Genomic DNA, 24480 nt, shown 5'->3' on the forward strand with positions numbered 1-24480 from the left:
AAAAATGACCAAAAAAATTAAAAAAATTATCATCAGACATCTACAAGGACAACAAAAATGACCAAAAAATTTTAAAAAATTATCATCAGACATCTACAAGGACAACAAAAATGACCAAAAAGAAATAAATAAACATCAGACATCTACAAGGACAACAAAAATGACCAAAAAATAAAATAAAATAACATCAGACATCTACAAGGATAACAAAAAATTATCATCAGACATCTACAAGGACAACAAAAATGACCAAAAAATTAAAAAATTGTCATCAGACATCTACAAGGACAACAAAAATGACCAAAAAATACAAAGATTATCATCAGACATCTACAAGGACAACAAAAATGACCAAAAAATACAAAGATTATCATCAGACATCTACAAGGACAACAAAAAGGACTAAAAAATACAAAAATGATCATTAGACATCTACAAGGACAACAAAAATAACCAAAAAAAATTAAAATCAGGCATCATTGGGATTAGACTGTATTGTTTTAGAATTTTATATATTGTTAGATTATATTACCTTTCAGATTTGTGATAAAATGTCCTTTGAAATGTAACCTGCACTGTGTCGCCTTGTACGTCCTACTAACGTAGATTGGATTTCCGCGGGGTCTGACATGGTCGGACATTTCCGCGTATTTTCTGTTGATGAGATTTATTTTTTTGAGACTTTCTAATAGTTGATAAATTCCTGTCTGCTGCATCTTATTCTGTATTGTCGACACGATACGATGTTTGCGGAGAAGGGTCTAAAGAAAAAGTCTCAGAAAAGTCTCAACAAAAAGACCGAGAGACAAATATAGACGTCTAAACAGTGCGATAAATGTCCCCATGTGACCTAATATTCTACACTATGGCCGGAGTCACATGATCGCGTCTTTCTTACATTTCAGATGAATGGTAAAGTATCAGTGATGAAGAAATCGAAGCCTCCTCAGTATCTGGCGCATCCTGTGCGCGATCTCCTAATATGGTGCATTGTCCAGAACCGACAAGAACTTGCCGATATAATCTGGAGTCTGGTAACTTCTCCTTAAGCTGATAAGTCTATTTTAGGGGGGAATTCACACCACGCTTCCGGGATCCGGCAGCCGGATCCAGTGGGAGAATTAAAAAAATGTATCCCTGCTGGGCCCGCGCTACATCCCATTCATTTGAATGATCCGCCCGGGGTCAGCTCGTTTTTGCACTGCATCAGTTTTATTGAACCGCAGAAGACCATGGTTTTCGGTCCAGCAACAAAACCGGATACGGTGCAAAAATGAGCCAACCGGTCACCATCTGACTCCATCCAGTTCATTCAAATGAATGGGATGTGGCGCGGGTCCGATGGAGACGTGAATGTAGCCTTACTTTAACCTGTCCTAATCCCGCCCTAAATGTAAGCAGCTATTACTACCTCCGGGCAAGAGATTCAGATTATTAACCCAATCTCACCCAAATGTAGGTAAAAGTAGATAAATGGAGCCGCCACTCGTACGTGGCTGTGGTGCTCATGGACAACTGATTGTCAGGAGAGGTAAAAGAATCCTGGCACTCACCATATTGCTTAAAGGGTTACTCCGCCCCTAGACATCTTATCCCCTATCCATTGAAGGGATGTGGCCGTGACATCACGAGCCTCTGGCACTGCACCCAACGCTCTAAAAGAACACCGGGTGCAGCAGGGCGATCGCGGGGGTCCCCAGCAATCAGACGTCTTATCCCCTCTCCTTTGGAGAGGGGATAAGATGCCTAGGGGCGGAGTACCCCTTTAAATCGCCTTTCATGCTTTATTCAAATAGATGTTATGGAAGAGCATAATTCGCAATTCTGCTCTTCCATAGCATCTATGTGAATAAAGCACCAAAGGTGATTTATAGGGGTACTCTGGTGGAAAACAATTTTTTTAAATGAACTGTTGCCAGAAAGTTAAACAGATTTGTAAATTATGGAAAAAATAAATGGGGCTCAAGGGTCAAAGATATCTGGTTTAAATAGATTGGTATTTATTAATATAAAATGCAAAAAAGACTAAATAGGGATGTACAGGGCCCTTGTACCTCCCTAATTAATTAAATAACAATAAAATATGATAATCCCAATATAAAAAACTAAAAATAATAACAACTATAAAATTGATTTTTTAGTTTTTTATGTTAGTTATTTTTAGTTATTATTGTTATTATTTTATAGTTGTTATTATTTTTAGTTTTTTATATTGGGATTATCATATTTTATTGTTATTTAATTAATTAGGGAGGTACAAGGGCCCTGTACATCCCTATTTAGTCTTTTTTGCATTTTATATTAATAAATACCAATCTATTTAAACCAGATATCTTTGACCCTTGAGCCCCATTTATTTTTTCCATATTGATCCTATTTTTATACACCGTGGGTATAGGTGTGTGTTGGGTTGCTCGGGTCCTCGGTGACTGTCAGATAGACAGGAGCCTCTCCATTGTGTTTATAAGATTTGTAAATTACTTCTATTTAAAAATCTTCTGGGCCTGGCGCATCCTCATTACCTTGTGCGTCTGATGGGTGAAATGTAGACACTTGTCATCTCGGAATGGTCTCTTGGGGTCTTCTGAGTAGTAGTCTGTCTTCTCTCGGGGTCTTAAGAGTAGTAGTCTGTCTTCTCTTGGGGTCTTAAGAGTAGTAGTCTGTCTTCTCTCGGGGTCTTCTAAATAGTAGTCTGTCTTCTTTTCTACCGAAGTCTTCTGAGTAATAGTTTGTCGTCTTTTCTCTTGGGGTATTCTGTGTAGTAGTCTGTCTTCTCTTGGGGTTCTTCTGAGTAGTAGTTTGTCTTCTCTCGGGGTCTTCTGAGTAGTAGTCTGTCTTCTCTCGGGGTCTTCTGAGTAGTAGTATGTCTTTTCTCTTGGGGTCTTCTTAGTAGTAGTCTGTCTTCTTTTCTCTCAGGATACTACAGTAGTAGTCTGTCCTCATTTCTCTTGGGGTCTTCTGAGTAGTAGTCTGTCTTCTCTTGGGATCTTCTGAGTAGTAGTCTGTCTTCTCTTGGGGTCTTCTGAGTAGTAGTCTGTCTTCTCTCGGGGTCATCTGAGTAGTAGTCTGTCTTATTTTCTCTTGGGATCTTCTGAGTAGTAGTCTGTCTTCTTTTCTCTCATTGTCTCCTGAGTAGTAGTCTGTCCTCATTTCTCTCAGGGTCTTCTGAGTAGTAGTCTGTCTTCTTTCAGGGTCTTCTGAGTAGTAGTCTGTCTTCTCTCGTGGTCTTCTGAGTAGTATTCTGTCTTCTCTCTGGGCCTTCTGAGTAGTAGTCTGTCTTCTCTTGGGGCTTTCTGTGTAGTAGTCTGTCTTCTCTCAGGGTCTTCTGGGTAGTAGTCTATCTTCTCTCGGGGTCTTCTGGGTAGTAGTCTGTCTTCTCTCTGGGTCTTCTGAGTAGTAGTCTGTCTTCTCTCAGGGTCTTCTGTGTAGTAGTCTGTCTTCTTTTCTTTTGGGGCCTTCTGAGTAGTAGTTTGTCTTCTCTTGGGGTCTTCTGTGTAGTAGTCTGTCGTCTTTTCTCTTGGGGTCTTCTGAGTAGCTGTCTGTCTTCTCTTGGGGTCTTATGAGTAGTAGTCTGTCTTCTCTCGGGTCTTCTGAGTAGTAGTCTGTCTTCTTTTCTTTTGGGGCCTTCTGAGTAGTAGTCTGTCTTCTCTCGGGGTCTTCTGAGTAGTAGTCTGTCCTCATTTCTCTCGGGGTCTTCTGAGTAGTAGTCTGTCTTCTTTTGGGATCTTCTGAGTAGTAGTCTGTCTTCTCTCTTGGCCTTCTGAGTAGTAGTCTGTCTTCTCTCGGGGTCTTCTGTGTAGTAGTTTGTCTTCTCTTGGGGTCTTTTGAGTAGTAGCCTGTCTTCTCTTGGGGTCCTCTGAGTAGTAATCTGTCGTCTCTTGGGGTCTTCTGATTAGTAGTTTGTCTTCTCTCTGGGCCTTCTGAGTAGTAATCTGTCTTCTCTTGGGGTCTTCTGAGTAGTAGTCTGTCTTCTCTCGGGGTCTTCTGAGTATAAGTATGTCTTCTTTTCTCTTGGGGTCTTTTGAGCAGTAGTCTGTCTTCTTTTCTCTCAGGGTACTACAGTAGTAGTCTGTCCTCATTTCTCTTGGGGTCTTCTGAGTAGTAGTCTGTCCTCATTTCTCTTGGGGTCTTCTGAGTAGTAGTCTGTCTTCTCTTGGGATCTTCTGAGTAGTAGTCTGTCTCCTCTCGGGGTCTTCTGAGTAGTAGTCTGTCTTCTCTCGTGGTCTTCTGAGTAGTAGTCTGTCTTCTCTCGTGGTCTTCTGAGTAGTAGTCTGTCTTCTCTCGTGGTCTTCTGAGTAGTAGTCTGTCTTCTCTCGTGGTCTTCTGAGTAGTAGTCTGTCTTCTTTTCTCTTGGGGTCTTCTGAGTAGTAGTCTGTCTTCTTTTCTCTAGGTGTCTTCTGAGTAGCAGTCTGTCTTCTTTTCTGATATAGGAAATGCCGAGGGGAAACTCAGCTCACTCACCACACCGTAATGTAGTCCTGGCCTTCGTGGAGAGAAAACAGTCTGGAGCAGGAACATGCGGGCCGCTTCCCGTTAGTGGCATGCAGAAAGAAAGGGTAGGAAGTTCAGCTCACTGACCAGAGAAATTAAAACATAACCTTCACTGTGGACGGTTAAAATCCATGAGGACAAGAAAAACTAAATGGTGTATAAAAACATCGCACCGACGAGTTTCGGGCTACAGACGAGCCCTTAATCATGATTAAGGGCTCGTCTGTAGCCCGAAACGCGTCGGCACAATGTTTTTATACACCATTTAGTTTTTCTTGTCCTCATGGATTTTAACCGTCCACAGTAAAGATTACGTTTTAATTTCTCTGGTCAGTGAGCTGAACTTCCTACCCTTTCTTTCTGCATGTCTTCTTTTCTCTTGGGGTCTTCTGAGTAGTCTGTCTTCTCTTGGGGTCTTCTGAGTAGTCTGTCTTCTCTTGGGGTCTTCTGAGTAGTATGTCTTCACTTGGGATCTTCTGAGTAGTCTGTCTTCTTTTGGGGTCTTCTGGGTAGTAGTCTGTCTTGGGGTCTTCTGAGTAGTAGTCTGTCTTCTCTCATGGTCTTCTGAGTAGTAGTCTGTCTTCTCTTGGGGTCTTCTGAGTAGCAGTCTGTCTTCTCTTGGGGTCTTCTGAGTAGATGTCTGTCTTCTCTTGGGATCTTCTGAGTAGTAGTATGTCTTCTCTCTGGGCCTTCTGAGTAGTAGTCTGTCTTCTCTCAGGGTCTTCTGTTTAGTAGTCTGTCTTCTTTTCTCTTGGGGCCTTCTCAGTAGTAGTCTGTCTTCTCTCGGGGTCTTCTGAGTAGTAGTCTGTCTTCTCTCGGGGTCTTCTGAGTAGTAGTCTGTCCTCATTTCTCTCGGGGTCTTCTGAGTAGTAGTCTGTCTTCTCTTGGGATCTTCTGAGTAGAAGTCTGTCTTCTCTCTGGGCCTTCAGAATAGTAGTCTGTCTTCTCTTGGGGTCTTCTGAGTAGTAATCTGTCTTCTCTTGGGGTCTTCTGAGTAATAGTCTGTCTTCTCTCTGGGCCTTCTGAGTAGTAGTCTGTCTTCTCTTGGGGTCTTCTGAGTAGTAGTCTGTCTCCTCTTGGGGTCTTCTGAGTAGTAGTCTGTCTCCTCTTGGGGTCTTCTGAGTAGTAGTCTGTCTTCTCTTGGGGCCTTCTGAGTAATAGTATGTCTTCTTTTCTCTTGGGGTCTTCTGAGTAGTTGTCTGTCTTCTTTTCTCTAGGGGTCTTCGGAGTAGTCTGCCTTCTCTTGGGGTCTTCTGGGTAGTAGTCGGTCTTCTCTTGAGGTCTTCTGAGTAGTAGTCTGTCTTCTCTCGTGGTCTTCTGAGTAGTAGTCTGTCTTCTCTCTGGGTCTTCTGAGTAGTAGTCTGTCTTCTCTCGTGGTCTGAGTAGTAGCCTGTCTTCATTTCTCTTGGGGTCTTCTGAGTAGTAGTCTGTCTTCTTTTCTCTAGGGGTCTTCTGAGTAGTAGTCTGTCTTCTTATCTCTTGGGGTCTTCTGAGTAGTCTGTCTTCTCTTGGGGTCTTCTGGGTAGTAGTTTGTCTTCTCTCATGGTCTTCTGAGTTGTAATCTGTCTTCTCTGGTGGTCTTTTGAGTAGTAGTCTGTCTTCTCTCTGGGCCTTCTGTGTAGTAGTCTGTCGTCATTTCTCTTGGGGTCTTCTGAGTAGTAGTCTGTCTTCTCTCTGGGTCTTCTGTGTAGTAGTCTGTCGTCATTTCTCTTGGGGTCTTCCTAGTAGTAATCTGTCTTCTCTCTGGGTCTTCTGAGTAGTAGTGGGTCTTCTCTTGGTGTCTTCTGAGTAGTAGTATGTCTTCTCTTGGGGTCTTCTGAGTAGTAGTCTGTCTTCTTTTCTACCGGGGTCTTCTGAGTAATAGTCTGTTGTCTTTTCTCTTGGGGTCTTGTGAGTAGCTGTCTGTCTTCTCTTGGGGTCTTAAGAGTAGTAGTCTGTCTTCTCTCGGGATCTTCTGAGTAGTAGTCTGTCTTCTTTTCTACCGGGGTCTTCTGAGTAACAGTCTGTCGTCTTTTCTCTTGGGGTCTTCTGAGCAGCTGTCTGTCTTCTCTTGGGGTCTTATGAGTAGTAGTCTGTCTTCTCTTGGGTTCTTCTGAGTAGCTGTCTGTCTTCTCTTGGGGTCTTATAAGTAGTAGTCTGTCTTCTCTTGGGGTCTTCTGAGTAGTAGTCTGTCTTCTTTTCTCTTGGGGTCTTATGAGTAGTAGTCTGTCTTCTCTCGAGGTCTTCTGAGTAGTAGTCTGTCGTCTTTTCTCTTATGGTCTTCTGAGTAGTAGTCTGTCTTCTCTTGGGATCTTATTTGTAGTAGTCTGTCTTCTCTCGGGGTCTTCTGAGTAGTAGTCTGCCTTCTTTTCTCTTGGGGTCTTCTGCGTAGTAGTCTGTTTCCTCTCTGTCTGGGTCTTCTGTGTAGTAGTCTGTCTTCTTTTCTCCAGGGGTCTTCTGAGTAATAGTCTGTCTTCTTTTCTCTTGGGGTCTTCTGAGTAGCAGTCTGTCTTCTTTCGAGGTCTTCTGAGTAGTAGTCTGTCTTCTCTCGGGGTCTTCTGAGTAGTAGTCTGTCTTCTTTCGAGGTCTTCTGAGTAGTAGTCTGTCTTCTCTTGGGGTCTTCTGAGTAGTAGTCTGTTTTCTCTCTGGGCCTTCTGTGTAGTAGTCTGTCTTCTTTTCTCTTTGGGTCTTCTGAGTAGATGTCTGTCTTCTCTTGGGGTCTTCTGGGTAGTAGTCTGTCTTGGGGTCTTCTGAGTAGTAGTCTGTCTTCTCTCATGGTCTTCTGAGTAGTAGTCTGTCTTCTCTTGGGGTCTTCTGAGTAGCAGTCTGTCTTCTCTTGGGGTCTTCTGAGTAGATGTCTGTCTTCTCTTGGGATCTTCTGAGTAGTAGTATGTCTTCTCTCTGGGCCTTCTGAGTAGTAGTCTGTCTTCTCTCAGGGTCTTCTGTTTAGTAGTCTGTCTTCTTTTCTCTTGGGGCCTTCTCAGTAGTAGTCTGTCTTCTCTCGTGGTCTTCTGAGTAGTAGTCTGTCCTCATTTCTCTCTGGGTCTTCTGAGTAGTAGTCTGTCTTCTCTTGGGATCTTCTGAGTAGAAGTCTGTCTTCTCTCTGGGCCTTCAGAATAGTAGTATGTCTTCTCTCGGGGTCTTCTGAGTAGTAGTCTGTCTTCTCTCGGGGTCTTCTGAGTAGTAATCTGTCTTCTCTTGGGGTCTTCTGAGTAGTAGTCTGTCTCCTCTTGGGGTCTTCTGAGTAGCTGTCTGTCTTCTCTTGGGGTCTTAAGAGTAGTAGTCTGTCTTCTCTCGGGATCTTCTGAGTAGTAGTCTGTCTTCTTTTCTACCGGGGTCTTCTGAGTAACAGTCTGTCGTCTTTTCTCTTGGGGTCTTCTGAGTAGCTGTCTGTCTTCTCTTGGGGTCTTCTGAGTAGCTGTCTGTCTTCTCTTGGGGTCTTATAAGTAGTAGTCTGTCTTCTCTTGGGGTCTTCTGAGTAGTAGTCTGTCTTGTTTTCTCTTGGAGTCTTATGAGTAGTAGTCTGTCTTCTCTCGAGGTCTTCTGAGTAGTAGTCTGTCTTCTTTTCTCTTATGGTCTTCTGAGTAGTAGTCTGTCTTCTCTTGGGATCTTATTTGTAGTAGTCTGTCTTCTCTCGGGGTCTTCTGAGTAGTAGTCTGCCTTCTTTTCTCTTGGGGTCTTCTGAGTAGTAGTCGGTTTCCTCTCTGGGTCTTCTGTGTAGTAGTCTGTCTTCTTTTCTCCAAGGGTCTTCTGAGTAATAGTCTATCTTCTTTTCTCTTGGGGTCTTCTGAGTAGCAGTCTGTCTTCTTTCGAGGTCTTCTGAGTAGTAGTCTGTCTTCTCTCGGGGTCTTCTGAGTAGTAGTCTGTCTTCTTTCGAGGTCTTCTGAGTAGTAGTCTGTCTTCTCTTGGGGTCTTCTGAGTAGTAGTCTGTTTTCTCTCTGGGCCTTCTGTGTAGTAGTCTGTCTTCTTTTCTCTTTGGGTCTTCTGAGTAGATGTCTGTCTTCTCTTGGGATCTTCTGAGTAGTAGTATGTCTTCTCTCTGGGCCTTCTGAGTAGTAGTCTGTCTTCTCTCAGGGTCTTCTGTGTAGTAGTCTGTCTTCTTTTCTCTTGGGGCCTTCTCAGTAGTAGTCTGTCTTCTCTCGGGGTCTTCTGAGTAGTAGTCTGTCTTCTTTTGGGATCTTCTGAGTAGAAGTCTGTCTTCTCTCTGGGCCTTCAGAGTAGTAGTATGTCTTCTCTCGGGGTCTTCTGGGTAGTAGTCTGTCTTCTCTTGGGGTCTTCTGAGTAGTAATCTGTCTTCTCTTGGGGTCTCCTGAGTAGTTATCTGTCTTCTCTTGGGGTCTCCTGAGTAGTAATCTGTCTTCTCTTGGGGTCTTCTGAGTAGTAGTCTGTCTTCTCTTGAGGTCTTCTGAGTAGTAGTCTGTCTTCTCTCGTGGTCTTATGAGTAGTAGTCTGTCTTCTCTCTGGGTCTTCTGAGTAGTAGTCTGTCTTCTCTTGTGGTCTTCTGAGTAGTAGTCTGTCTTCTCTTGTGGTCTTCTGAGTAGTAGTCAGTCTTTTCTCTAGGGGTCTTCTGAGTAGTAGTCTGTCTTCTTTTCTACCGGGGTCTTCTGAGTAACAGTCTGTCGTCTTTTCTCTTGGGGTCTTCTGAGTAGCTGTCTGTCTTCTCTTGGGGTCTTCTGAGTAGCTGTCTGTCTTCTCTTGGGGTCTTATAAGTAGTAGTCTGTCTTCTCTTGGGGTCTTCTGAGTAGTAGTCTGTCTTGTTTTCTCTTGGAGTCTTATGAGTAGTAGTCTGTCTTCTCTCGAGGTCTTCTGAGTAGTAGTCTGTCTTCTTTTCTCTTATGGTCTTCTGAGTAGTAGTCTGTCTTCTCTTGGGATCTTATTTGTAGTAGTCTGTCTTCTCTCGGGGTCTTCTGAGTAGTAGTCTGCCTTCTTTTCTCTTGGGGTCTTCTGAGTAGTAGTCGGTTTCCTCTCTGGGTCTTCTGTGTAGTAGTCTGTCTTCTTTTCTCCAAGGGTCTTCTGAGTAATAGTCTATCTTCTTTTCTCTTGGGGTCTTCTGAGTAGCAGTCTGTCTTCTTTCGAGGTCTTCTGAGTAGTAGTCTGTCTTCTCTCGGGGTCTTCTGAGTAGTAGTCTGTCTTCTTTCGAGGTCTTCTGAGTAGTAGTCTGTCTTCTCTTGGGGTCTTCTGAGTAGTAGTCTGTTTTCTCTCTGGGCCTTCTGTGTAGTAGTCTGTCTTCTTTTCTCTTTGGGTCTTCTGAGTAGATGTCTGTCTTCTCTTGGGATCTTCTGAGTAGTAGTATGTCTTCTCTCTGGGCCTTCTGAGTAGTAGTCTGTCTTCTCTCAGGGTCTTCTGTGTAGTAGTCTGTCTTCTTTTCTCTTGGGGCCTTCTCAGTAGTAGTCTGTCTTCTCTCGGGGTCTTCTGAGTAGTAGTCTGTCTTCTTTTGGGATCTTCTGAGTAGAAGTCTGTCTTCTCTCTGGGCCTTCAGAGTAGTAGTATGTCTTCTCTCGGGGTCTTCTGGGTAGTAGTCTGTCTTCTCTTGGGGTCTTCTGAGTAGTAATCTGTCTTCTCTTGGGGTCTCCTGAGTAGTTATCTGTCTTCTCTTGGGGTCTCCTGAGTAGTAATCTGTCTTCTCTTGGGGTCTTCTGAGTAGTAGTCTGTCTTCTCTTGAGGTCTTCTGAGTAGTAGTCTGTCTTCTCTCGTGGTCTTATGAGTAGTAGTCTGTCTTCTCTCTGGGTCTTCTGAGTAGTAGTCTGTCTTCTCTTGTGGTCTTCTGAGTAGTAGTCTGTCTTCTCTTGTGGTCTTCTGAGTAGTAGTCAGTCTTTTCTCTAGGGGTCTTCTGAGTAGTAGTCTGTCTTCTTTTCTCTTGGGGTCTTCTGAGTAGTCTGTCTTCTCTTCGGGTCTTCTGGGTAGTAGTCTGTCTTCTCTTGGGGTCTTCTGGGTAGTAGTCTGTCTTCTCTTTGGGCCTTCTGTGTAGTAGTCTGTCTTTTCTCTTGGGGTCTTCTGAGTAGTAGTCTGTCTTCTGAGTAGTAGTCTGTCTTCTCTCGTGGTCTTCTGAATAGTAGTCCGTCTTCTTTTCTCTTGGGATCTTCTGAGTAGTAGTCTGTCTTCTCTCTGGGTCTTCTGAGTAGCAGTCTGTCTTCTTTCGAGGTCTTCTGAGTAGTAGTCTGTCTTCTTTCGAGGTCTGTCTTCTCTTGGGGTCTTCTGAGTAGTAGTCTGTTTTCTCTCTGGGCCTTCTGTGTAGTAGTCTGTCTTCTTTTCTCTTTGGGTCTTCTGAGTAGATGTCTGTCTTCTCTTGGGATCTTCTGAGTAGTAGTATGTCTTCTCTCTGGGCCTTCTGAGTAGTAGTCTGTCTTCTCTCAGGGTCTTCTGTGTAGTAGTCTGTCTTCTTTTCTCTTGGGGCCTTCTCAGTAGTAGTCTGTCTTCTCTCGGGGTCTTCTGAGTAGTAGTCTGTCCTCATTTCTCTCGGGGTCTTCTGAGTAGTAGTCTGTCTTCTTTTGGGATCTTCTGAGTAGAAGTCTGTCTTCTCTCTGGGCCTTCAGAGTAGTAGTATGTCTTCTCTCGGGGTCTTCTGGGTAGTAGTCTGTCTTCTCTTGGGGTCTTCTGAGTAGTAATCTGTCTTCTCTTGGGGTCTCCTGAGTAGTTATCTGTCTTCTCTTGGGGTCTCCTGAGTAGTAATCTGTCTTCTCTTGGGGTCTTCTGAGTAGTAGTCTGTCTTCTCTTGAGGTCTTCTGAGTAGTAGTCTGTCTTCTCTCGTGGTCTTATGAGTAGTAGTCTGTCTTCTCTCTGGGTCTTCTGAGTAGTAGTCTGTCTTCTCTTGTGGTCTTCTGAGTAGTAGTCTGTCTTCTCTTGTGGTCTTCTGAGTAGTAGTCAGTCTTTTCTCTAGGGGTCTTCTGAGTAGTAGTCTGTCTTCTTTTCTCTTGGGGTCTTCTGAGTAGTCTGTCTTCTCTTGGGGTCTTCTGGGTAGTAGTCTGTCTTCTCTTGGGGTCTTCTGGGTAGTAGTCTGTCTTCTCTTTGGGCCTTCTGTGTAGTAGTCTGTCTTCTTTTCTCTTGGGGTCTTCTGAGTAGTAGTCTGTCTTCTGAGTAGTAGTCTGTCTTCTCTCGTGGTCTTCTGAATAGTAGTCCGTCTTCTTTTCTCTTGGGATCTTCTGAGTAGTAGTCTGTCTTCTCTCTGGGTCTTCTGAGTAGCAGTCTGTCTTCTTTCGAGGTCTTCTGAGTAGTAGTCTGTCTTCTTTCGAGGTCTGTCTTCTCTTGGGGTCTTCTGAGTAGTAGTCTGTTTTCTCTCTGGGCCTTCTGTGTAGTAGTCTGTCTTCTTTTCTCTTTGGGTCTTCTGAGTAGATGTCTGTCTTCTCTTGGGATCTTCTGAGTAGTAGTATGTCTTCTCTCTGGGCCTTCTGAGTAGTAGTCTGTCTTCTCTCAGGGTCTTCTGTGTAGTAGTCTGTCTTCTTTTCTCTTGGGGCCTTCTCAGTAGTAGTCTGTCTTCTCTCGGGGTCTTCTGAGTAGTAGTCTGTCCTCATTTCTCTCGGGGTCTTCTGAGTAGTAGTCTGTCTTCTTTTGGGATCTTCTGAGTAGAAGTCTGTCTTCTCTCTGGGCCTTCAGAGTAGTAGTATGTCTTCTCTCGGGGTCTTCTGGGTAGTAGTCTGTCTTCTCTTGGGGTCTTCTGAGTAGTAATCTGTCTTCTCTTGGGGTCTCCTGAGTAGTTATCTGTCTTCTCTTGGGGTCTCCTGAGTAGTAATCTGTCTTCTCTTGGGGTCTTCTGAGTAGTAGTCTGTCTTCTCTTGAGGTCTTCTGAGTAGTAGTCTGTCTTCTCTCGTGGTCTTCTGAGTAGTAGTCTGTCTTCTCTCTGGGTCTTCTGAGTAGTAGTCTGCTTTCTCTCGTGGTCTTCTGAGTAGTAGTCTGTCTTCTTTTCTCTTGGGGTCTTCTGAGTAGTAGTCTGTCTTCTTTTCTCTAGGGGTCTTCTGAGTAGTAGTCTGTCTTCTTTTCTCTTGGGGTCTTCTGAGTAGTCTGTCTTCTCTTGGGGTCTTCTGGGTAGTAGTCTGTCTTCTCTTTGGGCCTTCTGTGTAGTAGTCTGTCTTCTTTTCTCTTGGGGTCTTCTGAGTAGTAGTCTGTCTTCTTTTCTCTTGGGGTCTTCTGAGTAGTCTGTCTTCTCTTGGGGTCTTCTAGGTAGTAGTCTGTCTTCTCTCGTGGTCTTCTGAGTAGTAGTCTGTCTTCTTTTCTCTTGGGATCTTCTGAGTAGTAGTCTGTCTTCTCTCTGGGTCTTCTGAGTAGTAGTCTGTCTTCTCTCTGGGTCTTCTGAGTAGTAGTCTGTCTTCTTTTCTACCGGGGTCTTTTGAGTAATAGTCTGTCGTCTTTTCTCTTGGGGTCTTGTGAGTAGCTGTCTGTCTTCTCTTGGGATCTTCTGAGTAGTAGTCTGTCTTCTCTCGGGATCTTCTGAGTAGTAGTCTGTCTTCTCTTGGGGTCTTCTGAGTAGTAGTCTGTCTACTTTTCTACCGGGGTCTTCTGAGTAACAGTCTGTCGTCTTTTCTCTTGGGGTCTTCTGAGTAGCTGTCTGTCTTCTCTTGGGGTCTTATAAGTAGTAGTCTGTCTTCTCTTGGGATCTTCTGAGTAGTAGTCTGTCTTCTTTTCTCTTGGGGTCTTATGAGTAGTAGTCTGTCTTCTCTCGAGGTCTTCTGAGTAGTAGTCTGTCTTCTTTTCTCTTATGGTCTCCTGAGTAGTAGTCTGTCTTCTCTTGGGATCTTATTTGTAGTAGTCTGTCTTCTCTCGGGGTCTTCTGAGTAGTAGTCTGCCTTCTTTTCTCTTGGGGTCTTCTGAGTAGTAGTCTGTTTCCTCTCTGGGTCTTCTGTGTAGTAGTCTGTCTTCTTTTCTCCAGGGGTCTTCTGAGTAATAGTCTGTCTTCTTTTCTCTTGGGGTCTTCTGAGTAGCTGTCTGTCTTCTTTCGATGTCTTCTGAGTAGTTGTCTGTCTTCTCTTGGGGTCTTCTGAGTAGCTGTCTGTCTTCTTTCGATGTCTTCTGAGTAGTAGTCTGTCTTCTCTTGGGGTCTTCTGAGTAGTAGTCTATTTTCTCTCTGGGCCTTCTGTGTAGTAGTCTGTCTTCTTTTCTCTTTGGGTCTTCTGAGTAGTAGTCTGTCTTCTCTTGGGGTCTTCTGAGTAGTGGTCTGTCTTCTCCTGCAGAGCGATGACTGTATTGTTGGGGCGTTGGCTTGTACGAAGATTCTGAAGGCCCTTGCTAAAGAGGAGGAGGATACAGAGAACATAGATGAAATGAAGGCCTTGGCGGACGTCTATGAGGAGAGGGCTATAGGTGAGAGGAGGATGAGAACCAATATGGGCCATTAAGGGGTCTCCACTCCTAGACATCTTATCCCCGATCCAAAGGATAAGACGTCTGATTGCGGAGGTCCTGCTGCTGTAGACCCCCGTGATCTCGACTGGTGCACCAGGTGTTTGTTTAGAGCGTGGGGTGCAGCGTCGGAGGCCAAGAACGTCACGGTCATGTCCCGCTTGTGACGTCATGGCCACACCCCCTCGATACAAGTCTATTGGAGGGGACGTGGTGGCCGTCACACCTCCTCCGATAGACTAGTCTTGAGGGGGCGTGGCCGTGACATCACGGACCTCCATCCCGCCTCGCCAGTCATCCGGCACGGAACAAAGTTCGCTCTGTGCACCGGATGTCTGGGGTGCCGCAGTCGAGATCGTGGGGGTCCTCAGTGGTGGGACCCCCACGATCAGACATCTTATCCCCTATCCTTTTAATATGGGATTAGATGTTTAGGGGCGGAGTACCCCTTTAATGCTTTCTCTGCCATTCGTCCACTATTATTATAAAACTCTATGTCTTGGAGCAGGAGTCTTTTCCGAATGTGACCGATACGATCAAAAACGAGCAGAACTTCTCCTCATACGAATGTCTCCAAAATGGGGTAAAACCACCACCTTAGAGTTGGCTGAAGAATCGCAGGCTCGCAGCTTCATGTCTCAGGGAGGAGTGCAGGTATGTGTGGTACATTTTATTAGGTGGTCTCACCTGTAACAAAACATATTAACATAACCAATATGGTGGGGAACTGCGTGTATAAAATATAACCTTTAATGATATCAAATAAAAACCACCAAAGGTATTTGTGCTAGTGAGGATAAAAACGAATTAAATTGGTATAGCCCTCCTATGCTCAACGTATAGATTACGCAGCATAGAATATGGATTGCTCCCAACGCGTTTCAACCTAAGTTAAAGGCATCATCAGGGGAGGCTTACGCAATTTTGGCTACAAATGTTTAAGTTTAAATCAATAAGCACTTTATTGGTGCTAGTTAGCACCACAGGGTAACACTGTATGTCCGGTTTCCTGTAAAAAAAAGGGAAAAAAGGAGAATACAGTCTCAGACATATATCCATATTGCATGATTAAAGTGTGCACATGCAATGCATGATAGCTACTCACGGCCTAGAACCAGATCCCGGCACCTAGAGAGAACAGTATACAGTATAAATGTCACTCTATTGCCCTTTGGCATATCAGACCTGAAAAGCAAACATGGGGCCGCAAGCGGCTACTTACGATTATCCCTGTAGTTCGCGGCTTATCCGGTGCAGCGCGACACCCGCAGTGGCGGGGAGCTGTTAATACAAAGTCCAGCTACCGCGCGCTGACACCGGCAAAGCCGGCGTCTGACGTCATATCCTATCGGCTGGTGCATACGTCAGCCGACCGCACCCCCTGTGACGTAGCAGGGGGAGTGGTACTGGTACGCTGACAGCACTGAATGCCGAGCGGATAACTTAACTATTTCGTGACTTGTGCTGAAAAACTTCACTGGGTGACAACTTTGTGAAGCTTAGGAAGTATCATCCAGAGATCTTAAAGTGACCGCTCAGGGCCGTGCTAGGTCTGCCTTCACATCAGGACACGATCATCTGCAGGTAGGGCACCTGATTTAACTTAAGTAGGCACAGGGTCCCTGGATGGATAATACCCACAGATGGTCGGGCACTGACTAAAAGGACAGACCCATATTCGTTGTCAGCCCTCAAGAAACCAGTATAGAGTACGAGAGGTAATTAAGAAACTCATGAGCCAGATATTATACATATATCCAGGTGTGTTGCATACACATAGAGTCGCAAGACACCACAGGAGGAGGATTTGGGTAAGTGAAAGAATTATATACATATATGCCGGAATAAATGTACCAAAAGAAGGAGAAGATGATGAGTACATCTAGACCACAACTATTGCGTGCTTAATTGGTTTTAGGGTTAGTTAATGGCCTTAATATAACATAGGTTAGGTTGTTAAGGTGGGGGTCCCCACAGGGGATTCTGATATGGAAATGTGGTTAAGGGGTAATGATATGGGCCTAGGGTACCTGACTGCTCCTGTCTAATCTAGGATCCCTAGTCCTAGGCGGCGCACCCGCCCTAAAAAGGGCGACCCCGCTCTCCAACCTCCTGGGTCCCTTCAGTCCCTATCTAACGGTGAGACTGCCTCATAGACCTCCTAAGGTCTCCTCTGTCTGCCTATTTTCTCACCGTGTATTGATAGTGGGGGCCCCCATCATAACAATTTACAGAAAGCACGCAAAGTTTAACTGGTCATTAAGACCATATGGGGTATGTGTATTTAGTTTGTGGATCCAACGGCATTCTTTTTGAAGCAATATCCTGTCTATGTCACCACCCCGTTGCGATGGTCTAACTCTTTCAATTCCTATAAATGATAATGTTCTAGGGTTACCACCATGCATCTGATTGACATGCATGGCCACTGATGTCTCTCTCCTGTTCCTCACATCACCTAAGTGTTCTAACACACGGCGTTTGAATTCCCTGGACGTTTTGCCCACATAGCGTATAGAGCACTCACATTGTATCAAATAAATTATGTATCTAGAGCTGCAGTTAATAAAATCCCGTATTTTTATTACCTCGCCGGTGATATCATTTGTAAAGCTTTTTGTTTTGAGTACACTGGTACAGGCCTTACAGTGACCACACTTAAAACAGCCTATCGGACCTGGGTTATTATCCAGCCAATTAGTTGCCTGTCTCTCTGGCAAGTAATGGCTGGGGCTGACTAAGTCTCCCAGGTTCCGACCTCTTCTATATGTGACCTGGGGATAATCCGCTATAATCTCCCTGATGTCTTGGTCCATACGCAAGATATCCCAGTGTTTATTAAGAACCTCACGTACTGCCTGAGCTCCATGGTCGTACGTAGCTATTATGCGTGTGCTACTCTGTGTCAGGTCGCGTGGTTTAGGTGTTAACAGGTTTTCTCTTGGTGTGGCCAACGCTTGTTTATAGGCTGAGTTCAGAACATGTCGGGGGTAGCCTCTCTCCAGAAATCTAGACTGTAAGTCTCTTGCTTCTCTGACAAAGTCTCCAGGGTCAGAACAGTTCCTCCTGAGGCGGAGATATTGCCCCCGCGGGATGCCCCGTTTAAGGGGTCCCGGGTGGCAACTCTCCCACCTCAGGAGACTGTTGGTGGCCGTGTCTTTCCTGTGAATGGTGGTGCGTAAACCTCCCGTGGTGTCCTTATGTATGCACACATCTAGAAATGACAGACTGGTCTCATGAATCTCAGATGTAAAAAATAAACCAATATTGTTGTCATTAAGGGATTTCAGGAATTCCTCAAAATCCACGGTACTCCCCTGCCAGAGGATCAGAACATCATCAATGAAACGTTTTATACAGAAGATAGTTGTCATTGGGGGTCTTGATGTTTTTAAGTAATGTAATGTGCATACAGAGGTTCCCTTCTTCCCCACTAGATGTTCCTCACTAAGACGTGGTGGGGGCGGCTGTCGGTGGACAATGGTTTTATCCAGATTATGTTGTGTATGTTACTATTCCCACTCATCTACAGTGGTCTCATCACATACAGGTAGGTCGGATACACATATTGTTATTACTCCATCATACAAGTAATAAGATAATGTAATACCAGGGAGCTCCGACAATGTCTCTATTATAGGAAAGGATACGTGGCCAACATTTCTGGGACTGAAGGAAGCACCAATGAGCGTCAGAGCATGAGAATCCGCCATGAACTGACGAACAGTAGAAGAGAACGCCACCATGGGTGAGGGGGGAGGACATGATTGCGTACATGACTGAACATTACCTAGGACAGATATATGTAATATCCAGACCGCAAGACGGTGCCCCTCATGGCAGGGTGTCCAAGACTTAATTCTAGTGTCACAAGGGGGGGTAGTCACTTATAGGAAGTCACATTGGACTATAACATCGGTACTCAGGAAGAGGGGGCTTCTTATAGAACCCAGAGGAAGCCCGGCTTCACATTACCTGGGCATAGTGTACCGTGTATGTTATCCACATGTATGTGGACATGGGGGGGGGAGGGGTGAATGCCGTGTGAGCCCCAAACTCCGTCACACGAAGCGAACACGTTGTTGTATAGATAATAGAATTAGACACGGACCTTAGACTGACAGTCAAGAACATTCTATTTTTCCATGCGATTCGCTGGAGGGACCTTGTGATTGTTGGGTGTTCTTCCATTGCTGATGTCCTTATGTCTATTACAGGCCTAAACCCTACAGCTGTTTCTGGAAGTTCATGGCTTTTTTTAACGCCCCAATAATCAAGTTCTATTACAACGTGGTGTCGTACATCGGCTTCCTCTGGCTCTTCGCTTACGTCATAATGATTGACTTCCAGCCCTCTCCATCCTGGAGGGAATACATCTTGTACGTCTGGGTCTTCACCATCTTGTGTGAGGAGCTGCGGCAGGTACGGTCCATGCGGTGTATGTGTATGCATGTAGAACAGTAGAAAATTCTTCATAGATAAGGCCAAGAAAACTAGGAGAAATGGAAGAGCCAATAATCCTTCCATGAGGTCATCTTCATCCCTCATAATACTTCATAAGAGAGAAAATCCAGCTCTTCCCATGAGATGGCCAACATGGGAAGTACCTAACACTGGCCACCCCTCTTATGCCTTGTCCACCCCTCTGATGCCCTGACTGCCTCTCTGATGCCCTGACTGCCTCTCTGATGCCCTGACCGCCCCTTTGATGCCCTGACCACCTCTCTGATGTCCTGACCACCCCTCTGATGGCCTGACCACCCCTCTGATGCCCTGACCACCCCCTCTGATGTCCTGGCCACCCCTCTGATGTCCTGACCACCTCTCTGATGCCGTGACCGCCTCTCTGATACCCTGGCCACCCCTTTGCTGACCTGACCGCCTCTCTAATGCTCTGACTGCCTCTCTGGTGCCCTGGCCGCTCCTCTGATGCCCTGGCCACACCTCTGCTGACCTGACTGCCTCTCTGATGCCCTGGCCACCCCTCTGATGCCCTGACCACCCCTCTGATGCCCTGACTGCCCCTTTAATGCCCTAGCCACCCCTCTGATGACCTGACCACCCCTCTGTTGTCCTTACCACCCCTCTATTGTCCTGACCACCCCTCTGATGCCCTGACCACCCCTCTGATGCCCTGACCACCCCTCTGATGCCCTAATCACCCCCTATGATGTCCTGGCCACCCCTCTGATGCCCTGACTGCCTCTCTGATGCCCTGGCCACCCCTTTGCTGACCTAACTGCCTCTCTAATTCCCTGACTGCCTCTCTGATGCCCTGGCCACCCTTCTGATGCCCTGACATCCCCTCTGATGCCCTGGCCACCCCTCTGATGCCCTGACCACCCCTCTGATGCCCTGGCCACCCCTCTGATGCCCTCATTCTATATCTGTGTGTTTTGTTGATGTCCTTTCCTTCTTGGCCACCCTATTCCTCTACTGCCCACTTGTCGGAGAGGTCTCCTATCTATCATGTCCTATACCTGGACTGTGGTTCTTCTTCTCTTGTTTGTTCTCTGTGTTTCTCTTTCACTAGTAATTTTCTACCAATTTTTTCTTGGGATTTCTCTGCTTTGCAGTTACTTTATGATCCAGACCATCATGGATTTGTTTCAACATCTATCCAGTACATCTCAGGATTTTGGAACCAGGTGGACACAGCAGCCCTGGGGCTATTCATTGTGGGTCTGATCTGCAGGTGAGGGGTATAGTCACTTGTGAGGCAATCACACGGCTCTGGGGTAATAAATGTTATCAGTAACACTTGGACTGAACACTTATGGAATGATGACATGAGAATCCTTCATCTTCTAGATTGGTCACTTCACAGACTGTCTACTTGGGTCGTGTCTTCCTGTCTCTGGATTTCATAATATTCTGTGTTCGCTTCATGCACATATTCACAGTCAGCAGAGTCCTCGGCCCGAAGATCATTATTCTCCGTCAGATGGTGAGTGGCCTATGAAGATTCCCTGATCTCTGTGGAGGTCCCTGATCTCTGTGGAGATCCCTGATCTCTGTGGAGTTTCCTGATCTCTGTGGAGGTCCCTGATCTCTGTGGAGATCCCTGATCTCTGTGGAGGTTCCTGATCTCTGTGGAGGTTCCTGATCTCTGTGGAGGTCCCTGATCTCTGTAGAGGTCCCTGATCTCTATGGAGGTTCTGATCTCTGTGGAGGTCCCTGATCTCTCAAGAGGTTCCTGATCTCTATGGAGGTTCTGATCTCTGTGGAGGTCCCTGATCTCTGTTGAGGTCCCTGATCTCTGTGGAGGTCGCTGATCTCTTGGGAGGTTCCTGATTTCTGTGGAGGTTCCTGATCTCTGTGGAGGCTCCTGATCTCTGTGAAGGCTCCTGATCTCATTGCTCAGATATGTCTAGGATTTGACTGCCCTGTTGCCTCTTACAGGTAAAGGACATCTTCTTCTTCCTCTTCCTTTTGGCCATTTGGATCGTATCGTACGGAGTGGCATTACAGGCAATTACCACCATCAATGAGGACAGGTTGTACTGGATCTTTCGGAACGTCCTCTATGGTCCCTACCTCACCCTATTTGGACAGATGCCATCTATTGTGGACAGTAAGTGACATGGCTGACGGATATGATGAGACTGGTCCATCTGCAGAGAAGACACAGTGACTGATGTAACTTTGCTTTCAGGTTTGAACTTTGACCCAACAAAATGTTCCATGAATGGCACTAACCCCAGCCAACCCAAATGTGTGTACAACGATGGAGATGGCAATGCTCTGTTCCCGGAGTGGCTGACCATCATACTGATGTGCTTGTATCTCCTGATGGCTAACATTCTTCTGCTCAATCTTCTCATTGCCATGTTCAGGTAGGAGTTCACAGCCTGCAGGGGGCAGTAGTATCATTGTCTGCAGGTGGCAGTAGTATCATTGTCTGCGGGGGGCAGTAGTGTTTATCATGAGGGGTTTCATCTCTTGCCTCTACACCTTGTTGTGTCTCACGGCACCATCTTCAGGAGCCCCTGGTGGTCCTCCTCATTGGTTTTCCTTATTCCCATAGTTACACCTTGTTGTGTCTCACAGTGCCCTCATTAGTAGCCCCCGGTGGTACTCCTCATTGGTCTTCCTTCTTCCCATAGTTACACCTTGTTGTGTCTCACGGCGCCATCTTCAGGACCCCCCCGGTGCTCCTCCTCATTGATTTTCCTTCTCCCATAGTTACACCTTGTTGTGTCTCACGGGACCATCTTCAGGAGCCCCCGTTGGTCGTCCTCATTGGTTTTCCTTCTTCCCATAGTTACACCTTGTTGTGTCTCACGGTGCCATCTTCAGCAGCCCCTGGTGCCTCCCCTCATTGATTTTCCTTCTTCCCATAGTTACACCTTGTTGTGTCTCACGGTGCCATCTTCAGCAGCCCCCGGTGGTCCTCCTCATTGGTTTTCCTCCTTCCCATAGTTACACCTTCGCAGACATTGAGAGTAACACAGATGAAGTCTGGAAGTTCATGCGATATAATTTAATAAAAGAATATAATGAACGTCCGACGGCTCCAACGCCATTCATCCTCTTCAGCCACATTTACATTGTCCTGAAGTACGTGGTCTGCAAGAGATCGGACCCTGGACACAAAGTGCTGAGTGAGTGACATGTGACCCCATATCTACTACAGCTACAGCAGAATAGTGAGTGCTGCTCAGGATACAGGATATAACTCAGGATCAGTACAGGATAACTAATGTAATGTATATACACAGTGACCTCACCAGCAGAATAGTGAGTACAGCTCTGGAGAATAATACAAGATATAACTCAGGATCAGTACAGGATAAGTAATGTAATGTATGTACACAGTGACCTCACCAGCAGAATAGTGAGTACAGCCCTGGAGTATAATACAGGATATAACTCAGGATCAGTACAGGATAAGTAATGTAATGTATGTACACAGTGACCTCACCAGCAGAAAAGTGAGTACAGCTCTGGAGTATAATACAGGATAAAACTCAGGATCAGTACAGGATAAGTAATGTAATGTATGTACACAGTGACCCCACCAGCAGAATAGTGAGTACAGCTCTGGAGTATAATACAGGATATAACTCAGGATCAGTACAGGGTAAGTAATGTATATACACAGTGACCTCACCAGCAGAATAGTGAGTACAGCTCTGGAGTATGATACAGGATATAATTCAGGATCAGTACAGGATAAGTAATGTAATGTATGTACACAGTGACCTCACCAGCAGAATAGTGAGTACAGCTCTGGAGTATAATACAGGATATAACTCAGGATCAGTACAGGATATGGGGGCATTGACATGATCAGTTTTGGATACAGTAAATGGTGTTGCTCTGATCGGCACCGGTCACATCATTTTCTTAGCACATGCTGTGGTAATGACTAATAACCATGGGTCCTTGCAGGGCGTCTTCTAGATGAAGGTCAGGAGTCATCGCTGCTCTCCTGGGAATCCTACATGAGAGACAACTATCAGCAAATGAAGCAACAGCAAGAAGGACAAAGCCAGGAGAATCTGGTGAAAGAGACCGCTCAGAGGTAAGATGTCTACTACATAGGAGAGGACACATCAGGGGGACCACGAGACCGCTCAGAGATAAGATGTCTACTGCAAAGGAGAGGACACATGGGGGGGGGGGGGGGGCAGGAGACCGCTCAGAGGTAAGATGTCTACTACATAGGAGAGGACACTTCAGGGGGACCACGAGACCGCTCAAAGATAAGATGTCTACTGCAAAGGAGAGGACACATGGGGGGGGGGGGCAGGAGACCGCTCAGAGCTAAGATGTCTACAACATAGGAGAGGACACATGGGGGGGGGGGCAGGAAACCGCTCAGAGGTAAGATGTCTACTACATAGGAGAGGACACTTGGTGGGGACCAGGAGACCGCTCAGAGGTAAGATGTCTACTACATAGGAGAGGACACATCAGGGGGACCACGAGACCGCTCAGAGATAAGATGTCTACTGCAAAGGAGAGGACACATGGGGGGGGGGGGGGGGGCAGGAGACCGCTCAGAGGTAAGATGTCTACTACATAGGAGAGGACACATGGGGGGGCAGGAAACCGCTCAGAGGTAAGATGTCTACTACATAGGAGAGGACACTGGGGGGGACCAGGAGACCGCTCAGAGGTAAGATGTCTACTACATAGGAGAGGACACATGGGGGGGACCAGGAGACCACTCAGAGGTAACATGTCTACGGCATAAAAGATGACATATGAGAGGAGGTGACCAGGAGATCGCTTAGAGGTGACACATCTACTGCATAAGAGAGGACACATGGGAGAACTAGGAGACTGCTCAAAGGTGAGACGTCTATTGCATAGAGAGGACACATAGGGGGACCAGGAGACCGCTCATGGGGAACATGTCTACTGCATAAGAGATGACAAATGGCAGGACCAGGAGACCGCTCAGAGGTGAGACTTCTACTGCATAAGATATGACACATGGGTGGGACCAGGAGACTGCTCAGAAGTAAGACATCAGCTGCATAAGAGAGGAAACATGGGGGTTACCAGAGACCCCATCACATCACTATTTATTCCTGAATAACAATTAGTCTAAGTGTAAAAAGCTTATTATTATTTATAGCTCATAAGGGTGAGAAAGATCAGAATCCATTAAGGTCAATCTATAACCTGCAACCTATAACCTATAAAATCTATAACCCTACTGTGTTCCTACTGTGTTGATCCAGAGTTTCAGTTTTTTTAGTTGGGAGATAAGGCAATTAGATTTGTGATCAGGGCTCCATACGTGTACTAGTGACAGGAAAGATTGCCTACATACCTATACAAGATCTTACCCTAGCATAGCGGTCTGAGTTGTGCCATAACCGCGCAATGAGGGCACGCCTATAGAGGGCATGCACTATAGTGAAGGAATAAGATAAGGGAGGGTTGGGAGGGTTCCACAAACGACACGTGCTCCGCCCCTGTAGGAGAGGGGGAAGTTATATACACACGCCCCCACCTGTTCCCAATAAGCCCCACCTGGAAGTGCAGGGAGCGATAATTACTTCCGCCCCTCGCACAAATACAGCCCATCAGGCTTTATAGTTGTGATCAGGGCTCCATACGTGTACTAGTGGCAGGAAAGATTGCCTACATACCTATACAAGATGTTACCCTAGCATAGCGGTCTGAGTTGTGCCATAACCGTGTAATGAGGGCCTATAGAGGGCAAAAAGCAACCATGCTAGGATGAATACAATTCCTGAAATAAAACATCCTACACCCAGCATTAATCTTCACATACCCGAAGTAGACTATACCTAATGTGCTGAAAGAGTAGCCCCGACCAACTAGAGGTGGTAACCATACCTTTGAAACCGTGGTAGTAACGTCCATCTGTAAAGAATCAACCTGAAAATAACCTTCCCTGCCAAATATACTAACTGAACTATACCTATCACCATCCCTACTTGTGACATTACTTCAAATGGACACGGAAAGGCTAACTTCATGGCAGGTGTGACAAGCACCAATCCCCTGCTATTTAATAGGCAAAAACTAAACTGACAGGTAAATGACAAGAAATACCTATCTACCTGATAGACCGTGTGGGTCATGTCGCCTGACAAGGTTCACGAAGGCACCTTACCTGATTGAGACTGTAACAGACATACCTAACTAGCCAATGTACTGACCCAACTGGACTTGGAAGTGATGACCCATTGCAGA

At 45.8% G+C, this 24480-nt stretch overlaps 1 protein-coding gene across 1 annotated transcript in view; it reads left to right on the forward strand.

The window, feature by feature from the left end:
- LOC130322638 (transient receptor potential cation channel subfamily M member 2-like) overlaps positions 1-24480 on the forward strand; it is a 285004-nt gene that overhangs the window by 119696 nt on the left and 140828 nt on the right. Inside the window, exons 12-23 of the mRNA XM_056553109.1 lie at positions 906-1034; positions 13632-13761; positions 14309-14454; positions 17238-17350; positions 17441-17548; positions 18018-18222; positions 19377-19495; positions 19612-19747; positions 20203-20374; positions 20456-20636; positions 21223-21404; positions 22195-22327. Of these exons, the coding sequence (XP_056409084.1) occupies positions 906-1034; positions 13632-13761; positions 14309-14454; positions 17238-17350; positions 17441-17548; positions 18018-18222; positions 19377-19495; positions 19612-19747; positions 20203-20374; positions 20456-20636; positions 21223-21404; positions 22195-22327 (1754 nt within the window). The remainder of the gene's footprint in view (positions 1-905; positions 1035-13631; positions 13762-14308; positions 14455-17237; positions 17351-17440; positions 17549-18017; positions 18223-19376; positions 19496-19611; positions 19748-20202; positions 20375-20455; positions 20637-21222; positions 21405-22194; positions 22328-24480) is intronic.

This window comes from Hyla sarda, unplaced genomic scaffold (assembly GCF_029499605.1).
Source record: "Hyla sarda isolate aHylSar1 unplaced genomic scaffold, aHylSar1.hap1 scaffold_237, whole genome shotgun sequence".
NCBI lineage: Eukaryota > Metazoa > Chordata > Amphibia > Anura > Hylidae > Hyla > Hyla sarda.